Source organism: Salvelinus fontinalis, chromosome 34, assembly GCF_029448725.1.
Source record: "Salvelinus fontinalis isolate EN_2023a chromosome 34, ASM2944872v1, whole genome shotgun sequence".
Taxonomy (NCBI): Eukaryota; Metazoa; Chordata; class Actinopteri; order Salmoniformes; family Salmonidae; genus Salvelinus; species Salvelinus fontinalis.
Genome location: NC_074698.1, coordinates 2,555,449 through 2,575,040, shown reverse-complemented (window position 1 = coordinate 2,575,040; position 19,592 = coordinate 2,555,449). Strand labels below are relative to the sequence as shown.

Genomic DNA, 19,592 nt, shown 5'->3' with positions numbered 1-19,592 from the left:
TTACAGTGTACTGTACTTACAAACATCTGTGCTAATAGGCTATTAAAAGTATGCTGAAATCGCTCTGCCATTTCCTGGTTACTAAAATTCAAATAGTTCACCTAATTTCAGTTTATTTAACAAACAAGCAAGTGTAGAGTAGTGTAGAGAATCTTTGTACCATCTAAACCGCTGTGAAATATATTTTCCATAACCAAAAATATTATATTTTCAGGTGTTTGAAGCTGGTGTACTAAACCGAAAGTAAAAGTAGCAAAAACGAAACTTAAGGTTAGAAATAGGGCACGTAGAACATATCTACTGCTTCTTAAACTTGCTTTCAATGCTTTCAATGAGAATGACAGATCTATAACACACATTTCTGTGTAAATTTGGTTGGGTCGCCCAAAAAAATACATGATTGCATACATAAACCCTTGCAATTGACTCACACGAGACTTCTCCTTTTAAGAACCCTCAAGACTCAGTAGCCCAGTCAGTCCTTTTTATATAGTCCCTGCCTTCAGGGGGCGGGAGAGATACTGTACAAACTAGGAAATCAGCTCTCCTGTCCCATGCGGTAGCGGCGTAATCAGGAGGGAACAGGGCTGACGCGCACCGCGCCACAGAGAGCTTTGGATATTGATAAGCCTGTGACGAAGGAGCGGACAGCAAACTCCCATTGTATGCTACCACACTTGTGCTGCGCTTAGAGGCGCGCCGTGCGTTATAAGGAGAGAATCACCTCATGCAGGCTACAACGCGTGGAAAAGGAACATAAAAAGGAATTTTAATCAACTTGAAAAGTGTTAATGTCTCGAGGGATAACCTAGCATTAGCCTATATTCATGTGTAGCCTATAAATAACATTTTACTAATCTAGTCTATAATATTGTTTGGAAGCTTTGTTTTATGTATGCAAGTAATTTAAATTGGTCAGAAGATGTTTTTCTCATTACATAGATCTTTTTTTTTTAGGATAATGTAAGAGGTCTATTTTAAAGCCATAGGCTAAAACATTCGATGTTTTAATTTCACACTATAACTTTTAATGACTCGAGTTGTGTGATACCAAACTATCTGAGACTATCGTCCCGAACGCAGGAGCTTGTGTTTGGAACACACCACCAACCGTTCCTTGGGGATTTAACACATCAATTCAAGATGGACCAAATCATCTTTAAAAAAGTCGCCTTACTCCCCTAGTCCCCTGACAGTGGAATTTCGAGCTCGGTGGACGTTCGGCGTGGGAAGCGTATCATTGAGTAGGCAACAATTGCTAATTGACTGGATACTTTGCTGAGACAAGCGTGGGTGTCCGTCCGCTCGCAACGCCAGGAGTTCCAATTCCACAGAGCGAGCCGCTGTCCCTGCGCTTAGTGCTGAGCGAGAGACTCGTGCTGGTTCCATAAATGCTTGGTCTATCGCGGAGAATCCAGCCTGGGCAGCAAGATGAGCTCGTGGGTTTGGGTTCAGCTGCTCGCGTTGTTTGCGACATGTCTGCGGTCGGGCAGCGCAGAGGTATGTGACGGAGTCAATTCATTTAAAATGTAGGTCTAATTGCCCTTTCAACGGTTCATTGCCAAATATATGTTTATCTGTTTAGCTCATTTTAAAGGCTAAGTTGATTCTCTTTGTTTCATTTCACTGTGAATGTTAACATTAGGGACCATTATTGAGCATATTTGACACCAGGCCCCAATTATAGACCATTGTTGAATTTCAGGATCATTGTATTTTAACAACGTTTGCACTGGGGCTTGTGTGCTCTCTAAACCAAAAGGCACCAACTTGTTACATTCAATATTGTTTTGTACAAAATAAATGTGAACCAGGCCCCTCACCCCTCCACTTAGTGTATGGCTGTGGCCTACAACCACATGTGCAATTATGAGTAATTATGAAGTATATAGTAATTAAGCTGTGTCTTGCAAGTTAAACTGCTCCTCATCTAAACCACACCGTATGACAGCTCATCTCATGGCTTTAATGGTTCTATATAAAATACATTTGAAACAGTCCTGAGTTTCACTTCAGGCTGTGAGGGCCTCGTGGTGAGGACATCCGATTGGGCCCTGCTTGGCAAGGTAACCATAGGACAGTTACAGCACATGGCAGACCCGTCTACAGAACATCAACTTCGTATAGTCCAGAATCCCAAAGGGAAAATAGCAATCTTTCTCCATTAACATGTATTTTCCTTTGGTACGCTTGGGACACATGTTCTGATGATGCACTCATTTGTTGGGCCCCATAACTCTGCGATGCTTGTGCACATGCTCATGATCAACATGGGCCCCTCTCCAGATGTCTAAACTCATAAACCTGTCGATAAACACCATATGAGTGGAAGGTGGAGGCCATGTAACATCTCACCAGACCCATCATGAAACATGCCTGGGAGCGAAGCAAGACCGCGTGTGTGTGTGTGTGTGTGTGTGTGTGTGTGTGTGTGTCCACAGGATATTTGACGGGCTAGCAATAGGATGAGCGCTTGTCACAGCAACACAACTATAAATCATTCTAATCATGTGACGGCTGACTATTATCTTGAATCATGGCATTGAGGTCCTTAACACACATGATGACAGTTAAAAAGAACAGGAAAAAAACGTTTAACTCAAGGAGAGAGGGGCCTCGTTTTGACCGCTAGAGTCGATTCTATGTACTTTGTATCGTAGCATACACAGCAAGTATCCTAAAAGTTCCTTCCCCAGGATACATCCTGCATATGACATATGTCAAGTGCATGGTGAATTATACCATGCTGAGTCCTGTCCCCTTATGGTTTCTATCTTTAAGAGAGGCGATATAATTTAAGTATGAGGGTCTCATTTTGATAGGCTTGAGAAGAGGCCAAAGAGGCTTTAACTTGAATATTATAATATACACCGAGTGTACAAAACACTAAGGACACCTGCTCTTTCCATTACATAGACGAATCCAGGTGAAAGCTATAGTCCCTTATTGATGTCACTTGTTAAATCGATTTCAATCAGTGTAGATGAAGGAGAGGAGACGGGTGAAAGAAGGATTTTTAAGCCTTGAGACAATTGAGACATGGATTGTGTATATGTGCCATTCAGAGAGTGAATGGACGATACAAAATATTTAAGTGCCTTTGAACGGGGTATGTTAGTAGGGGCCAGGAGCACTGGTTTGTGTCAAGAACTGCAACTCTGCTGGGTTTTTCACACGTTTAGAGTGTGTATCAATAATGGTCCCCCACCCAAGGACATCCAGCCAACTTCACAACTGTGGGAAGCATTGGAGTCAACATGGGCCATTATCCCTGTGGAACGCTTTCGACACATTGTAGAGTCCATGGCCCACCGAATTGAGGCTGTTCTGAGGGCAAAAGACGGGAGGGGGTGGGGGGTGCAACTCAATGTTAGGAAGGTGTTCTTAATGTTTTGTACACTCAGTGTATATGCCATTTTGCGGACACCTTTATCCAAAGCAACTTACAGTCATGCGTGCATAAATTTGCCATACTACTGGTCCCAAGAATTGAACCGACTATCCTGGCATTGCAAGCACTATACTCTACCAGCTGAGCTACATTGGACCATCTTTGTGACATTCACAGGAATTGGCAGTAGTGGCTGTGGGAAGGGACTGTAGTGAAACGAAGCTCTGACTATGTGGGTCATGACAATATACACACACACAGTCTTCAGTTATGGGAAATGAATGTTTAAACAGGGTGAAATTCGCCGCACCCCTTCTTTGCTGGGTTTCCTTGAATGCCATTCAGTTGCTTTCATGCTATCAGATCTATGACTTCCTCTAGTGTGTCTTTTTCCCAGAGCTGCCAGTGGTGTGTGGCCTTCCACCACATCTGTCATGTCAAAGACTAGGCTTTTGGAGGCAGCCTCGGAGGGACGCAAATAAACATCCCAAATCATATGAATTGCCCTAAGGACAGGTTGTTGGAGGTGGCAGTAAGGATTGATGAGAAAGTATTGTTAGGTATAGTTGAAGTAGTTCTCTGTCAGCTATACATCCTCCCATCCAGTGGTGTATTAGTGTACATGCCTGTAGCTAGTTATCATAAGAGGTGTCTTTGAGGTATACCCTCAGGGAATTCCCTCAATCAACTATATCAATCAAATGTATTTAAAAAGCCCTTTTTACATCAGCCAATGTCACAAAGTGATGTACAGAAACCCAGCCTAAAACCCCAAACAGCAAGCAATGCAGATGTAGAAGCACGGTGGCAAGGAAAAACTCACTGGAAAGGCCAAAACCTAGGAAGAAACCTAGAGAGGAACCAGGCTCTGAGGGGTGGCCAGTCCTCTTCTGGCTGTGCCGGGTGGAGATTATAAGTTACAACAGTACATGGCCAAGATGTTCAAACGTTCATAGTTGACCAGCAGGGTCAAATAATAATACTCACAGTGGTTGTAGAGGGTGCAACAGGTCAGCACCTCAGGAGTAAATGTCTGTTGGCTTTTCATAGCCGATCATTCAGAGTTAGAGACAGCAGGTGCGATAGAGAGAGAGTCGAAAACAGCAGGCCCGAGACAAGGTAGCAAGTCCGGTGAACAGGTCAGGGTTCCATAGCCGCAGGCAGAAGAGTTGAAACAGGAGCAGCAGCAGGTGGACTGGGGACAGCAAGGAGTCATCAGGCCAGGTAGTCCTGAGGCACTGTCCTCTGAGAGAAGAGAGAGAGAGTTAGAGGGAACATACTTAAATTCACAAAGGACACCGGATAAGACAGGAGAAATACTCCAGATATAACAGACTGATCCTAGCCACCCAACACATAAACTATTGCAGCATAAATACTGGAGGCTGAGACAGGAGGGCTCGGGAGACACTGTGGCCCCGTCCAATAATACCCCCGGACAGGGCCAACCAGGCAGGATATAACCCCACCCACTTTGCCAAAGCACAGCCCCCACACCACTAGAGGGATATCTTCAAACCACCAACTTACTACCCTGAGACAAGGGCTAGTACAACCCACAAAGATCTCCCCAACGGCACAACCCAAGGGGGGCACCAACCCGGACAGGAAGATCACGTCAGTGACTCAACCCACTCAAGTGGGTTACTACCCACCACTGCGACCTGTATGCTCTCGTTGGCTGGCCCCCACTACATATTCGTCGCCAAACCCACTGGCTCCAGGTCATCTATAAGTCTTTGCTAGGTAAAGCCCCGCCTTATCTCAGCTCAATGGTCACCATAGCAACACCCACCAGTAACACCCACTGGTCATCCCCAAAGCCAACACTCCCTTTGGCCGCCTTTCCTTCCAGTTCTCTGCTGCCAATGACTGGAACGAATTGCAAAAATCACTGAAACTGAAGTCTTATATCTCCCTCTCTAACTTTAAGCATCAGCTGTCAGCGCAGCTTACCGATCACTGTACCTGTACACAGCCAATCTGTAAATAGCACACCCAACTACCTCATCCCCATATTGTTATTTATCCTCTTGCTCTTTTGCACCCAAGTATCTCTACTTGCACATCATCATCTGCACATCTATCACTCCAGTGTTAATGCTAATTTGTAATTATTTCACCACTATGGCCTATTTATTGCCTTACCTCCCTACTCCTCTACATTTGCACACACTGTACATAAATGTTTCTATTGTGTTATTGACTGTACGTTTGTTTATGTGTAACTCTGTGTTGTTGTTTTTGTCACACTGCTTTGCTTTATCTTGGCCAGGTCGCAGTTGTAAATGAGAACTTGTTCTCAACTGGCCTACCTGGTTAAATAAAGGTGAAATAAAATAAAGTGACGCACCCCTCATAGGGACTGCATGGAAGAGCACCAGTAAGCCAGTGGCTCAGCCCCCGTAATAGGGTATGAGGCAGAGAATCTCAGTGGAGAGAGGGGAACTGGCCAGGCAGAGACAGCGAGGGCGGTTCGTTGCTCCATTGCTTTCACCTTCACACCCCTGGGCCAGACTACACTCAATCATAGGACCTCCTGAAGAGATGAGTCTTCAATAAAGACTTAAAGGTCGAGACCGAGTCTGCATCTCTCACTTGTATAGGCAGACCATTCTAAAAATGGAGCTCTATAGGAGAAAGCCCTGCCTCCAGCTGTTTGCTTAGAAATTCTAGGGACAGTAAGGAGGCCTGCGTCTTGTGACTGTAGCGTACGTGTAGGTATGTACGGCAGGACCAACTCGGAAAGATAGGTAGGAGCAAGCCCATGTAACGCTTTGTAGGTTAACAGTAAAACCTTGAAATCAGCCCTTGCCTTAACAGGAAGCCAGTGTAGGGAGGCTAGCACTGGAGTAATATGATCACATTTTTTGGTTCTAGTCAGGATTCTAGCAGCCGTATTTAGCACTAACTAAAGTTTATTTAATGCTTTATCCGGGTAGCCGGAAAGTAGAGCATTGCAGTAGTCTAGCCTAGAAGTAACAAAAGCATGGATACATTTTTCTGCATCATTTTTGGACAGAACATTTCTGATTTTTGCAATGTTACGTAGATGGAAAAAAGCTGTCCTTGAAACAGTCTTGATATGTTCGTCAAAAGAGAGATCAGGGTCCAGAGTAACGCCGAGGACCTTCACAGTTTTATTTGAGACGACTTTACAACCATCAAGATTAATTGTCAGATTCAACAGAAGATCTCTTTGTTTCTTGGGACCTAGAACAAGCATCTCTGTTTTGTCCGAGCCATCCACTTCCTTATGTCTGAAACACAGGCTTCTAGCGAGGGCAATTTTGGGGCTTCACCATGTTTCATTGAAATGTACAGCTGTGTGTCATCCGCATAGCAGTGAAACGTAACTCTATGTTTTCGAATGACATCCTCAAGAGGTAAACTATATAGTGAAAACAATAGTGGTCCTAAAACGGAACCTTGAGGAACACCGAAATGTACAGTTGATTTGTCAGAGGGCAAACCATTCACAGAGACAAACTGATATCTTTCTGACAGATAAGATCTAAACCAGGCCAGAACTTGTCCGTGTAGACCACTTTGGGTTTCCAATCTCTCCAAAAGAATGTGGTGATCGATGGTCTAGTAGCACGAGGACAGATGCAGAGCCTCGGTCTGACGCCATTAAAAAGTCATTTACCACCTTCACAAGTGCAGTCTCAGTGCTATGATGGGGTCTAAAACCAGACTGAAGCATTTCGTATACATTGTTTGTCTTCAGAAAGGCAGTGAGTTGCTGTGCAACAGCTTTTTCTAAAAATGTTGAGAGGAATGGAAGATTCGATATAGGCCTATAGTTTTTTATATTTTCTGGGTCATGGTTTGTCTTTTTCAAGAGAGGCTCTATTACTGCCACTTTTAGTGAGTTTGGTACACATCCGGTGGATAGAGAGCCGTTTATTATGTTCAACATAGGAGGGGCAAGCACATGAAGCAGCTCTTTAAGTAGTTTAGTTGGAATAGGGTCCAGTATGCAGCTTGAAGGTTTAGAGGCCATGATTATTTTCATCATTGTGTCAAGAGATATAGTACTAAAACACTTAAGTGTCTCTCTTGATCCTAGGTCCTGGCAGAGTTGTACAGACTCAGGACAGCTGAGCTTTGGAGGAATACGCAGATTTAAAGAGGAGTCCGTAGTTTGCTTTCTAATGATCATGATCTTTTCCTCAAAGAAGTTCATGAATTTATTACTGCTGAAGTGAAAGCCATCCTCACTTGGGGAATGCTGTTTTTTAGTTAGCTTTGCGACAGTATCAAAAATACATTTTGGATTGTTTTCCTCAATTAAGTTGGAAAAATAGGATGATTGAGCAGCAGTGAGGGCTCTTCGATACTGCACGGTACTGTCTTTCCAAGCTAGTCGGAAGACTTCCAGTTTGGTGTGGCGCCATTTCCGTTCCAATTTCCTGGAAGCTTGCTTCAAAGCTCGGGTATTTTCTGTATACCAGGGAGCTAGTTTCTTATGACAAATGCTTTTAGTTTTTAGGGTTGCAACTGCATCTAGGGTATTGCGCAAGGTTAATTGAGTTCCTCAGTTAGGTGGTTAACTGATTTTTGTCCTCTGACAAAAATCAGAGGGTCACGTGAAATCACCAAAAATTAGAATATTATCTGCTATGACTACAAGGTCCGATAGGAATTCAGGGAACTCAGTGAGGAACACTGTATATGGCCCAGGAGGCCTGTAAACAGTAGCTATAAAAAGTGATTGAGTAGGCTGCATAGATTTCATGACTAGAAGCTCAAAAGACGAAAACTTCTTTTTTTTTTTGTAAATTGAAATTTTTGCGGGATGCACGGAGGATATGGTCACTAGTGTAACCAGGAGGTGAGGCCTCATTTAACACAGTAAATTCATCAGGCTTAAGCCATGTTTCAGTCAGGCCAATCACATCAAGATTATGATCAGTGATTAGTTCATTGACTATAACTGCCTTTGAAGTGAGAGATCTAACATTAAGTAGCCCTATTTTGAGATGTGAGACATCACAATCTCTTTTAATAATGACAGGAATGGAGGAGGTCTTTGTTCCAGTGAGATTGCTAGAGCGAACACCGCCATGTTTAGTTTTGCCCATCCTAGATTGAGGCACAGACACAGTCTCAATGGGGATAGCTGAGCTGACTACACTGAATGAGCGACACCGGTTGAGCATTCCTACAGCATTTCCTTCCAGAAGCCATGAGATAATTGCCCGGCTGCAGGGACTGTGCGAGGGGATATATACTACTATCTGTACTTATTGGTGGCACAGACACTGTTTCATCCTTTCCTACACTTAAATTACCCTTGCCTAACGATTGCGTCTGAAGCTGGCCTTGCAGCACGGCTATCCTCACTATAAGGTTCTCCTGTATATTATGAGTACAGCGACTGCAATTAGAAGGCATAATGTTAACGTTACTACTTAGCTTCGGCTGGTGGAGGTCGTGTAGAACCATGTCCAGATAAAGCATCCAGGGTGAAAAAGTTGAATAAAAAAAGTCAAGTGAGGGAAAAAATAAATATATTAAACAAGAATTAAAGTAAAAACAACAAACCGCATAGGAGCACGTAAACAAGTCCACAAGTGTGTCCCGGAAATGAAATAGATTTATGCGTCCTAACTCAGTTGCCGGAGAGAAAGGAAACCGTTCGGTCATGTATATATATCCCACAGAATGGAGTCTAGCTGTATAATGTAATGTCTGAATATGGTTGTGTGTGTTCCTATAAACATATGCATAAACCATGTGCTCCTAGGCATGGTTTTAGGGATTGCATGTGAGAATGTGCAGTGCGCACATGTTCACCCGTATGTGTGTGTGTGCGTATGTGCATTTGTGTGTGTGTGTGTGTGTACACTCGCATGCTGGCAGGCAGCAAAACTAGACCCATAATTATGTATCATTACTCCTCACCTCTCTACTCCTTTAGCCTGTACCTGGCATTCCTCAGCTCAACCCACTTCCCATGAAACATCCATCACTTGGGCTTTCCCCAGATGGCACTGTATTCCCTGTTTAGTGCACTACTTTTGACCAAGCCCCGATAGGGGTCTGGTCAAAATCAGTGCACTACAGTATGTATGAAATACGAGGCCAGTTGAGATGCAACCTGGGTCTGTCTCTGTTCCCATCTGTATTCAGAGAGACGGAGATCTACTGTATGAACACTCTAAAATAATTGCCTGTTTCAGCCTGTGTCATCAGCAGAATGACCGTAGATTTTAGAAGACACTGACTGTTCCAGAACTTCCCGATGTGACTCAGTCAGATGCTGATTTGTGTGTGTGTGCGTGTGCGTGTGTGTGCGTGTGATTTAGAGTTCTGATTTAGAGTTCACCAAATTAGGACCAGAGTAACTCCTGGATTCCTACGGTATTATAGGGTAAATGTTATGATTTTCTGTTTATGTCAGGTTTGTTTAGCAGTTGCAGGGGGGGTAAAGTGTTTATTTCATTTTTCCTGCTCAGACACAAATCGCCATGACAGTGGCCACCCTATGAACAAAGGCCCAGACCATAGTGTGCAGCCAGCACAATTTGAATGCGCCCCAAATGGCACCCTATTCACTTTAGAGGGCACTACTTTTGACCAGGGCCCATATGGCTCTGGTCAAAAGTAGTGCGCTAAGGAATTAGGTGCTTTTAGGGCCTCATCCTTAGACTGGGGCCAAAGGAGAGGAAATCACTGGGATGGCTCCTCAGGGGCATCACTACATAAATAGAGATGTTAATTTAACTCATGGCATTTTCCTTTTGTATGACTTTGTGCAGTGCCCAACAACAATGGGGGAAAGTCAATGGTATGTACATGAATAGTGTGTGAATGCCGTTCACGGATGGCTTCTTCCTCCTCAAGGCGCTCCCCAAAGGGCTTCGGCTTATTCTCACAAGAAACTGAGTAGATTAATGTAACAGACTGAGGTCGTTCGACTTGTGTTAGCTCCCTGAATTAATGCCTAGACACTAGCTCAGCAGGCTAACACAGTTTTGTGGTGCGCAGGAGACCCGGGATTCGAACCCAATAGGTCAAACAGTGGTAGACCCAGCTAGCAAGAGTTAATATCTCCATAGATGCAACTTCTTCTCCTTTCTTCATCCATCCCTCCATCATTCCCCCTGATGTCCATCTCTCTGTTCTGATCCACCTCTCCTCCTCCTCCTCCTCTCAAACACTCCATCCCCCACTACTTCCTGAACCCTTCCTGACTCCTGTGACCCCTAAGTATTAGCAGATGAGGTGACACAAGGCCAATAGTCATTCACCCCCTCTTAGTGGCCATTGTGAATCCAAGCAGCCATTTCCTTCATCCTCTTGTTTCATTGATGATTAAGGGGGTAAGTCGGGTTACCCCCTAACCAGAGAAAATGTATGGAGTAAAAAGCACATTATTTTCTTTAGGAATGTAGTGAAGTAATGGGACTCGGAATGGGATATGGGACTCCCAATCACGGCCGGTTGTGATACAGCCTGTATTCAAACCAGGGCGTCTGTAGTGACGCCTTTCGCACTTAGATGCAGTGCCTTAGAACGCTGAGCCACTTGGGCGCTTACATGTACCACTGCTGTTGTCCCTTTGCTTCCATATCTACACAGAATAAATTGGGAAGCTGAGAAAATATCTGATTGGGGGAGAATATAGTTTTATTCCTGTCTTATCTCTTTTTCTCAGGGGGATCCTCTCCCTCCAGGTTTGGTGGAGCTGGTTAGGAGCAACCCTATCTCTTCCATAGAGGACCTGCAGCTGCTGCTGCTCAGTGACTCCATAGGTAAATATCTCTAACGGTGGACTATACTGATACTCATCAACATGCATATGCCATTTAGCAGAATCCGTTTACAAAGAGACCTACCGTCATAGGTGCATATCTTTTAACGTATGGGTGGACCCGGGATTCAAACCCACATCCTGGCTTCCGAAGCCTAATACTCTATCAACTGAGCCATACAGGACCACAAGCCAGCCAGACACACTGGTCACGCCAAGAGATGGAGGCTCTCTCAGACTAACTAACCCGACCAACAGAGACTGAAGGGAAAATAATGAAAACTTTGTCACATGATTCACAGATTTCATTCCCAACAGGGACAGGCGAACATCACACACAGTAAATACCACAAACAGAATCTCACAGACGGACTAGCAGACAAGCCGTCAGACCCACAGCGGCACAGAGGGCAGAAAGACTTCTTAAATAGACACACATATTGCCCAGATTTTATTCCCATCATTGAATAGCGAACATCACGCACGGTAAACAGTATATACAAACTCAACGAGATAAGAGAAGCAAAGAGTGAAGTATTCCATGTCTCAAGGTACAAAAACATACAAACATTATGACAGAAACAAATTCCCACACAAACAGACATATATTACGGGGAAGTTAAACATAAACAATGGTTCAAAGTCTCTCATAAACACACACATGCACCATACAACCATACACAGGTAAACACACAGACCACACGCACACGCACACACAGAGTAAAAGTCATAACAATAAACAATTGAAGTAATGAGCTGATTAGATCTGTAAACTAATATTGGAGTGTATTGTTTTTTTTCCTCAGATGAGGATGTTTCGGATGATTTCTTGCCCAGTGGACAACACTCCAACAACACTAGCAACCGACTACCAAGGAGTCTGGGTGAGTTTGCACCTTCCTCATATTTCTCTGACACTAGGCCATAATTCCACATATTTCCGTCACTCATGTTGACTTGGGTGGTTCTGGACAGCTGTATCTAATCCAAACTGAGTTGCGTGATGCATGTTCTGGTAAAGAAACATCTAAAGTATGTCACCGATTCATTAGTTATTTGCTGAACAAACACAAATACGACTTGCGACTCCAAGTTACACTCCAAATAGTTCAGCTGCAGCACATACAGTAATGGAAACTCATGCATACACCGTTTCAATAGCATGTGATTTCTTCAAACAGCATAACAGCATATACCTTCAGTATAATTAGTGTAAACTAAATGTTTTCTACATTTTGAGGCCTATGTGCTGGCTGTTTTGTAGACACTGAGCAGTGTAGAGGGTATGCGTTTAACATTAAGCCTGAGGCTAACTCCAGCACATTTACAATGATGTGTCTGATATGTTGATTCATGTACACTGTCCCATCTTATGAAACCTGTAAGTTATACGTGACTTAAAAAAAAGAAAAACGTTTTAAATGGTCTGTTTGTCTGTCTGTCTTTGTTGCCTCAGACGCCCAGCCGGCTCAGCAGGCACTATGTAAGGTGAGGACAGAGGTGATGGAGGTGACCCGTGCCATGTTGGACCGCAGCAACGCCAACTTCATGTTGTGGCCTCCCTGTGTGGAGGTACAGCGATGCTCCGGCTGCTGCAACACCAAGACGCTGCAGTGTGTCCCCGTGCTGACGCACACCAGGCACCTACAGGTACATATACACCACCCCCATCTCAACCTCTGTCCTCTTCCCTGAAACTCTTGCCCAGGTTGTTTCTGTAGAGAATGTTCACAGCTAACCTAGGCCTACCTGGTCAAATAAAGGGCTAGTCATTTTGAATTCTATTCTCCTCCACCTCCTCCTCACTAGGTGATGAAGATCCAGTACGTGGAGAAGCGGCCCAACTACTCCAAGGCAGTCGTCTCGGTCCACGACCACGTGGAGTGTCGCTGCCAGCCCGCCCCTCGCCCCCCGGCCGTCCCCAAGAAGAAGTCCACGCCCCGCAGACAGCAGAAAGACAACAAAGGAGAGGGGCATCCAGCCAAGGCCAGATCTAAGGAGGAGCTGCACCGCAGAGATGAACTGAAGCACAACCAGAGGATCCAGCTGGAAGACTTGCTGGACCAGCACTGGAACCCCAAGGACATCTCCACAGACGCAGGGGAGGGGAAAGGGGGCTATGGGCTGGACCATGACAAGATGGATCCTCAGTGGGTACTTAACGCTACCAGTCAGCTGGGAGCTAAGGAGTGGACCGAACGTCGACATCACGATGACATGGAGGAGGGTAGAGACAGTAGTAGTGTCAACGGCACTACGACCGCAATGGACATCGACATGGCACAACTTGATCACGAGAAGAGAGACGGGGTCGAGGCACGAGGGGACACACTAGTTAACATTACTGAGGGTAATGTCAGTAGGGGAGATAGGCTGCAGGGAAGTCTGAGTCTCGGTGAGGAGGGAGACCAGGCGACACAGAGACAACCCACACAAACACAGAGTCCCTCGCTACGCACCGACACATCAAAGCAACAGCGACATGGGACCAACTCCTCCTCAGAGGAAACCAGAAGCAGAGAGGGAGCCAATCGAAGAACGGAACAGCGATTCCATCCTACGGAGGAAACCAATCAGAGGCCCGAGAGCAGATTCCCTCCCCTTGAGGAAGCCGATCAAAGACGTAAAGACAATGAGACCCCTGATTCCGAGAGGAGGCTCCAGCACGCGCTCCAACTGGAACAGGAGAAGCTGGAGGAGGAACGGAAGGAGCTGTTGTCACTCCACAGGAGGCTGGACGATGAGAAGGAGCACCTGAGACGGGAGCAACAGAAACAACAGCAAGAAGAAGAGGAGCAGAAGTACCCTCGGCCTAATCATAAACATCATCAAACTCAAACCACCACACAAAGAACAGGTAGACAGGGAACAGTGTGAACTAGCAAGTGTGTGTGGTGCGTGTCTGTGTGTCTGTGTTTTGGACTTATGTTTCTCAGTTTAAATTGTATTCCAGACTGTATTCCTGTTCTCCCAGACGCAGTGTCGCCCACTTCGACGCGAGCGCCCTCAGTCCTGGCTGGTCCCCGGCCACCTGCTCGGCCCGGCCCACCTAGGAAGAGAATGAGGAAGAACAACCGCAAGCGCATCAGCAAGGCTGCAATGAGAGCAATGCTAATGTAGAACTTACAATCTCTGTGCAGGTAAGAGAGTTTCTATCCGTGCTAACATAAATACTTCCAAACCCATTCAAATACTTTCCAAGTACTTTCAAATACCAACACTTTAAAATACTTTTTGGGGGAAAGTATTTACAAACAGTTTTCAAATACTTTCCTAAGCCTTTAAGAAACTTTCCAAAGAAAAGTATACAAAAACTACGAGCCTGGTCTAGAATGTAACCATTTTTTAAATTTATTTTTTATCTGTTTCTCCTTCTTATCCAGGGAGTGATGCTCTCGGTCTTTGTTCTGGACAATCCAGTGGCGACAGCGAGCAGTTAATTCCTTTCTTATGAGTTAATATTCATGTGTCAGTAACCTGCCCATCCTGTGACCGTGAGGTATTCCCTAATAGTACTAATGATTGTCTGGTGAACCCAAAACAACTCTTGGACGGAAAGAAATATGGGACAAGAAGAACGGGATGTAAATACATACAAGGTTGAGGTCATCCATCAACATATCTCTGATCCATCAAAAGATGATCTCCTATTAACAACAAGATGTTCCCCCAGTCGGATCAAGAACATTGGAACGTTGGAACAGAACATTCAAACAACATTAGAACGTTGGAACAGATCATTGGAACAACATTAGGACTTTGGGAGATATCATTGGAACACTCGAAGAACGTTGGAACGTTCACAAGGATGTTGGACTGTTGCTGGACAGTGCTATTGGACCTCCCTCATGACTTTTCAACAGCGTAGTAAACCACTCCAGTCAGTAGAGATCAAGTCGGTTAAAAACTCTTTGCATGCTCACCCGAGGCATGGTTCATTACAACTCCCACGAAGTGGACTGATCACGCTTGTCAAGAAGACCAAGGAGAGAGAGAGCATTTTTATGTCAGTCCAAATCTCCCATTTCCCTATGAGCACAAGACGCTGAAAATACGTGTTCTTGGTTGAAAATATATTTCAAAAATACATATTTCAAAAATGTTGCTCACTGGGTTCTGACATGGGAGAAGACATTTTCTTTTTCCAACTAGAAAGATACACTGGTAGAGGACCGGGAAAATACCATGGCGAGCAGATATTACAGGGACAATGGGAAAGAAATTATGACATTTTATATGAGCTAGGACTGTTGGAATGACTGGTAGTCTTGACTGATGCGAGCAGAATCCCTACATTGTACTTAAGCTGCTCTATATGTACTATTCCCACACTAAGGGAGGGCAATAGAACTACACAGCAAAGATATTACGTGTCTCAATAGTTACACAATGTAGAATCTCGTTTTCTATAAAGATATTGAATTGTATTTAAATTTGATCTGAAACACTGGAATTCCATCAACAACAATGCACAGGTTTGCCTTCTCATGTTCAGCTGAGGCTTCCGCACTTCTTTCGGAGAGTGTGATTAAAGATGCAAGGTGCTCTACAGGGGTTGCATTACACCTTTATGTCTGTCTTTAACACGAATGATTCCTTATATCACAAAGGTCTCCTGTGTTCATTATCAATAGGATCACTGCATATGAAGTATTTTGGGGGGTTGAATATCGATCCCTCTTTCCGGTCTCAATATGATTTGAGCCGTCAGCCTTTGTGCACACAGACCGTGGTCTAGATTCAATCAGATCACGCATTATCCGACGACAGCAGACAGCCGCATAGCGGATGTTTTGGCGGTTTTAGAGGAGGATTGGAGCCGTCAAATTGGCTCAAAGTCAGAAAATAAAGTGTAGTCTATATAGAAATAATTACGCTCAAATTAAAAACTCATTAAACATTAGGATTTCTATCATCCTAATCAAGGTGTAGATTGACAACTCACATTCCAGTGTTCCAACTTGTAAACAAGGCTGCAAAGCATTTCTGTTAATGAGACTCAGCCAATGGCAATGTCCGCTTTAGGTATAATGCCGGGAGCCACTTACGGATTTGACAGCCCTAAATCGCCAAAACAACTGCTATGCGGCTGTTGGCTAAAGCGAACTCGGATCTGATCGAATTGAGCCCAATGTAACTACAATGAAAAGCTTTGAAAAGGGAAAAGGTGTTGTCTGTTGCCTGTTATTCACTGTCTGTATGATAGACAAGTTATGGTAATGACTTTGTGTTGTATAACGTTGTGTGTCAGTGTGGGTGTGTCTGTGCTCACGCGTGTGTACAATTTGCGCGCGTGTGCCCGTTTGAGTGTTAGAGTATATGTAAGTATGTGAACAGAATCGTATTTATGCGTTTGATCACTAACACTCATGAATCCATAAGTCAGATCGTCCCTTATTCACAATGCTCATTGCTAACCAGTCCTTGTCTGCATAGGGAACAGTAGAGAATCAGACCTTGTGTATCCTGAGGCTGTGTGTTGCTTTATTTAATAAAGGCAGACAGACACAGCAAGGGTACTGGAATAGGCGCCATTGTCATTTTTAACACCGAGAATTATGCACTACCGAATACAGAAATTGGGGCTTCTCTCTATCTCTCTCTCTCTGTCAATTTGTGACAGCACACACAAACACGCCCCAGACTGAGACTGCAGTATTGTGACCCAGCTAAAGCAGGGATTGTGGAGAAATCTTACAGTGGGACAATAATCCTAGTTTTAACACCCCTTTGCTACAAAATGTTGACATTTAATATTGATTTACAGTAAGTTGTCCTAAAAAAATGGGGTTCAAGCTTCGTTTATTAGTATCCTATGGATTTTACAAGGCCGTTTAGTCAAACTATTTGGTGAAAAATCTAACACTACAATTTGAAGAGAAGAAGTGCCCTGATAACAGTGTCCGATATTAAAATCAGCATGGGTTAGATGTGTCAAGCAAAGAAGCTCAGTGCTTCTGTGTGGGCCACTGCAGGTCACCTTTCTGGTATAGTGAGCTCACTTCAAATAACCTAACTACCAGCCAAACTTATTTTAAATATTTAAAATGTGGCATAGTTCATAATGCCTTCTTTCAACTGTAATTAGTTATTGTCTGTTTTGTTTTGAGTTATGAAAAAATGAATGTTGTGATAATTGCCACTTAAATCTATTTTGATATGATTATAAAAAACATATGTGAGAAAGTGTACTTGGCTGTGAGCTTATATCCTGCTTTTTGTGTCGTGAAGTAAGAGAAGCTACCCACTGGGCACAGACCTCAGTTCAACGTCTAGTTTTGACTTATATTTTGGTTGAGTTGTCCACTAAGGTGAATTCAAGTTAAAATGTTTAATGTCACGTGCACAAGTACAGTGAAATGCATCTCTTGCAAGCTCCAAACCCAACAATGCAGTAATCAACATCCATACCTGTCACGTGTGCTACCTCTCCGGCCTCTAGGTCACCAGGCTGCTCAGTATGGCGCACACCTGTCATCATCGTTAAGTGCATTATGACACTCACCTGGACTCCATCAAGTCCTTGATAACCTGCTCTATATACAGTTGAAGTCGGAAGTTTACATACACCTTAGCCAAATACATTTAAACTCAGTTTCAAAATTCCTGACATTTAATCCAAGTAAATATTCCCTGTTAAAGGTCAGTTAGGATCACCACTTTATTTTAAGAATGTGAAATGTCAGAATAATAGTAGAGAGAATGATTTATTTCAGCTGTTATTTCTTTGAACACATTCCCAGTGGGTCTGAAGTTTACATACACTCAATTAGTATTTGGTAGCATTGCCTTTAAAATAGTTTAACTTGGGTCAAATTCTTTGGGTAGCATTCCACAAGCTTCCCACAATAAGTTGGGTGAATTTTGGCCAATTCCTCCTGACAGGTTGGTATGCCTCCTTGCTCTCACACGCTTTTTCAGTTCTGCCCACAAATTTTCTATGCGATTGAGGTCAGGGCTTTGTGATGGCCACTCCAATACCTTGACTTTGTTGTCCTTAAGCCATTTTGCAACAACTTTGGAAGTATGCTTGGGGTCATTGTCAATTGGAAGACCCATTTGCGACCAAGCTTTAACTTCCTGACTGATGTCTTGAGATGTTGCTTCAATATATCCACATAATTTTCCTGCCTCATGATGCCATCTATTTTGTAATGTGCACCAGTCCCTCCTGCAGCAAAGCACCCCCACAACATGATGCTGCCACCTCCGTGCTTCACGGTTGGGATGGTGTTCTTCGGCTTGCAAGCCTCCCCCTTTTTCCTCCAAACATAATGATGGTCATTATGGCCAAACAGTTCTATTTTTGTTTCATCAGACCAGAGGACATTTCTCCAAAAAGTATATGGCGGTTTTGGGGCAGTGGCTTCTTCCTTGCTGAGCGGCCTTTCAGGTTATGTCGATATAGGACTCGTTTTACTGTGGATATAGACACTTTTGTACCTGTTTCCTCCAGCATCTTTACAAGATCCTTTGCTTTTTTTCTGGGATTGATTTGCACTTTTCGCATCAAAGTATGTTCATCTCTAGGAGACGTGGTCCCATGGTGTTTATACTTGCGTACTATTGTTTGTACAAATGAACGTGGTACCTTCAGGCATTTGGAAATTGCTCCCAAGGATGAACCAGACTTGTGGAGTTCTACAATTTTTTTCTGAGGTCTTGGCTGATTTCTTTTGATTTTCTCATGATGTCAGCAAAGAGGCACTGAGTTTGAAGGTAGGCCTTGAAATACATCCACAGGTACACCTCCAAGTGACTCAAATGATGTCAATTAGCCTATCGGAAGCTTCTAAAGCCATGACATAATTTTCTGGAATTTTCCAAGCTGTTTAAAGACACAGTCAACTAATTGTATATAAACGTCTGACCCACTGGAATTGTGATACAATGAATTATAAGTGAAATAATCTGTCTGTAAACAGTTGTTGGAAAAATGACTTGTGTCGTGCACAAAGTAGATGTCCTAACCGACTTGCCAGAAATTTGTGGAGTGGTTGAATAACGAGTTTTAATGACTCCAACATAAGTGTATGTAAACTTTCGACTTCAACTGTATGTCACTCCCTTTGGTTTCTTCCCCAGTAGTCAATGTTCCTGTTTCATGTCAGTGCGCTGTTCGTGTTTCTTGTTTTGTTCATTTATTAATTCAATTGATTCACTCCCTGAACTTGCTTCCCGACTCTCAGCGTACACCGTTACAATAGCTAGGTTTCCATCCAATTGGCGACAGATTTTCATGTACTGAATAGAAATATAAAGTTCAATGTGTTTCCATCACATTTAAACTCTCCCGATAGTTTTGTCACAAAAACTGTTGCGTTAAATAGCAAATGTGCCTACTCGGGTCTTGCAGATTCGCTTGCAGATACAATGATGAGATTATTATGGATCCTCAATCCTCATGTCACCAGAATAAGACCTTCGATATTTAATGGA

General features: G+C 43.7%; 1 protein-coding gene across 1 annotated transcript; it reads left to right on the top strand.

Moving 5' to 3' along the window:
• Positions 1-452: 452 nt before the first annotated feature.
• On the top strand, positions 453-17,342 carry LOC129832856 (trichohyalin-like). Its single transcript, XM_055896927.1, has 7 exons — positions 453-1,500; positions 11,058-11,154; positions 11,960-12,037; positions 12,610-12,803; positions 12,963-14,010; positions 14,128-14,293; positions 14,537-17,342. Exons 1-6 carry the CDS (start codon positions 1,432-1,434, stop codon positions 14,271-14,273), a joined length of 1,632 nt encoding a protein of 543 aa, XP_055752902.1. The 5' UTR covers positions 453-1,431; the 3' UTR covers positions 14,274-14,293; positions 14,537-17,342.
• Positions 17,343-19,592: the final 2,250 nt, after the last annotated feature.

Coding starts and splice junctions, on each gene's coding strand:
- LOC129832856 (XM_055896927.1), top strand. CDS start 1,432: ATGAGCTCGTGGGTTTGGGTTCAGCTGCTCGCGTTGTTTGCGACATGT. Junction 1,501..11,057: donor TGCGGTCGGGCAGCGCAGAG/GTATGTGACGGA, acceptor TCTTTTTCTCAG/GGGGATCCTCTCCCTCCAGG. Junction 11,155..11,959: donor GCTGCTCAGTGACTCCATAG/GTAAATATCTCT, acceptor TTTTTTCCTCAG/ATGAGGATGTTTCGGATGAT.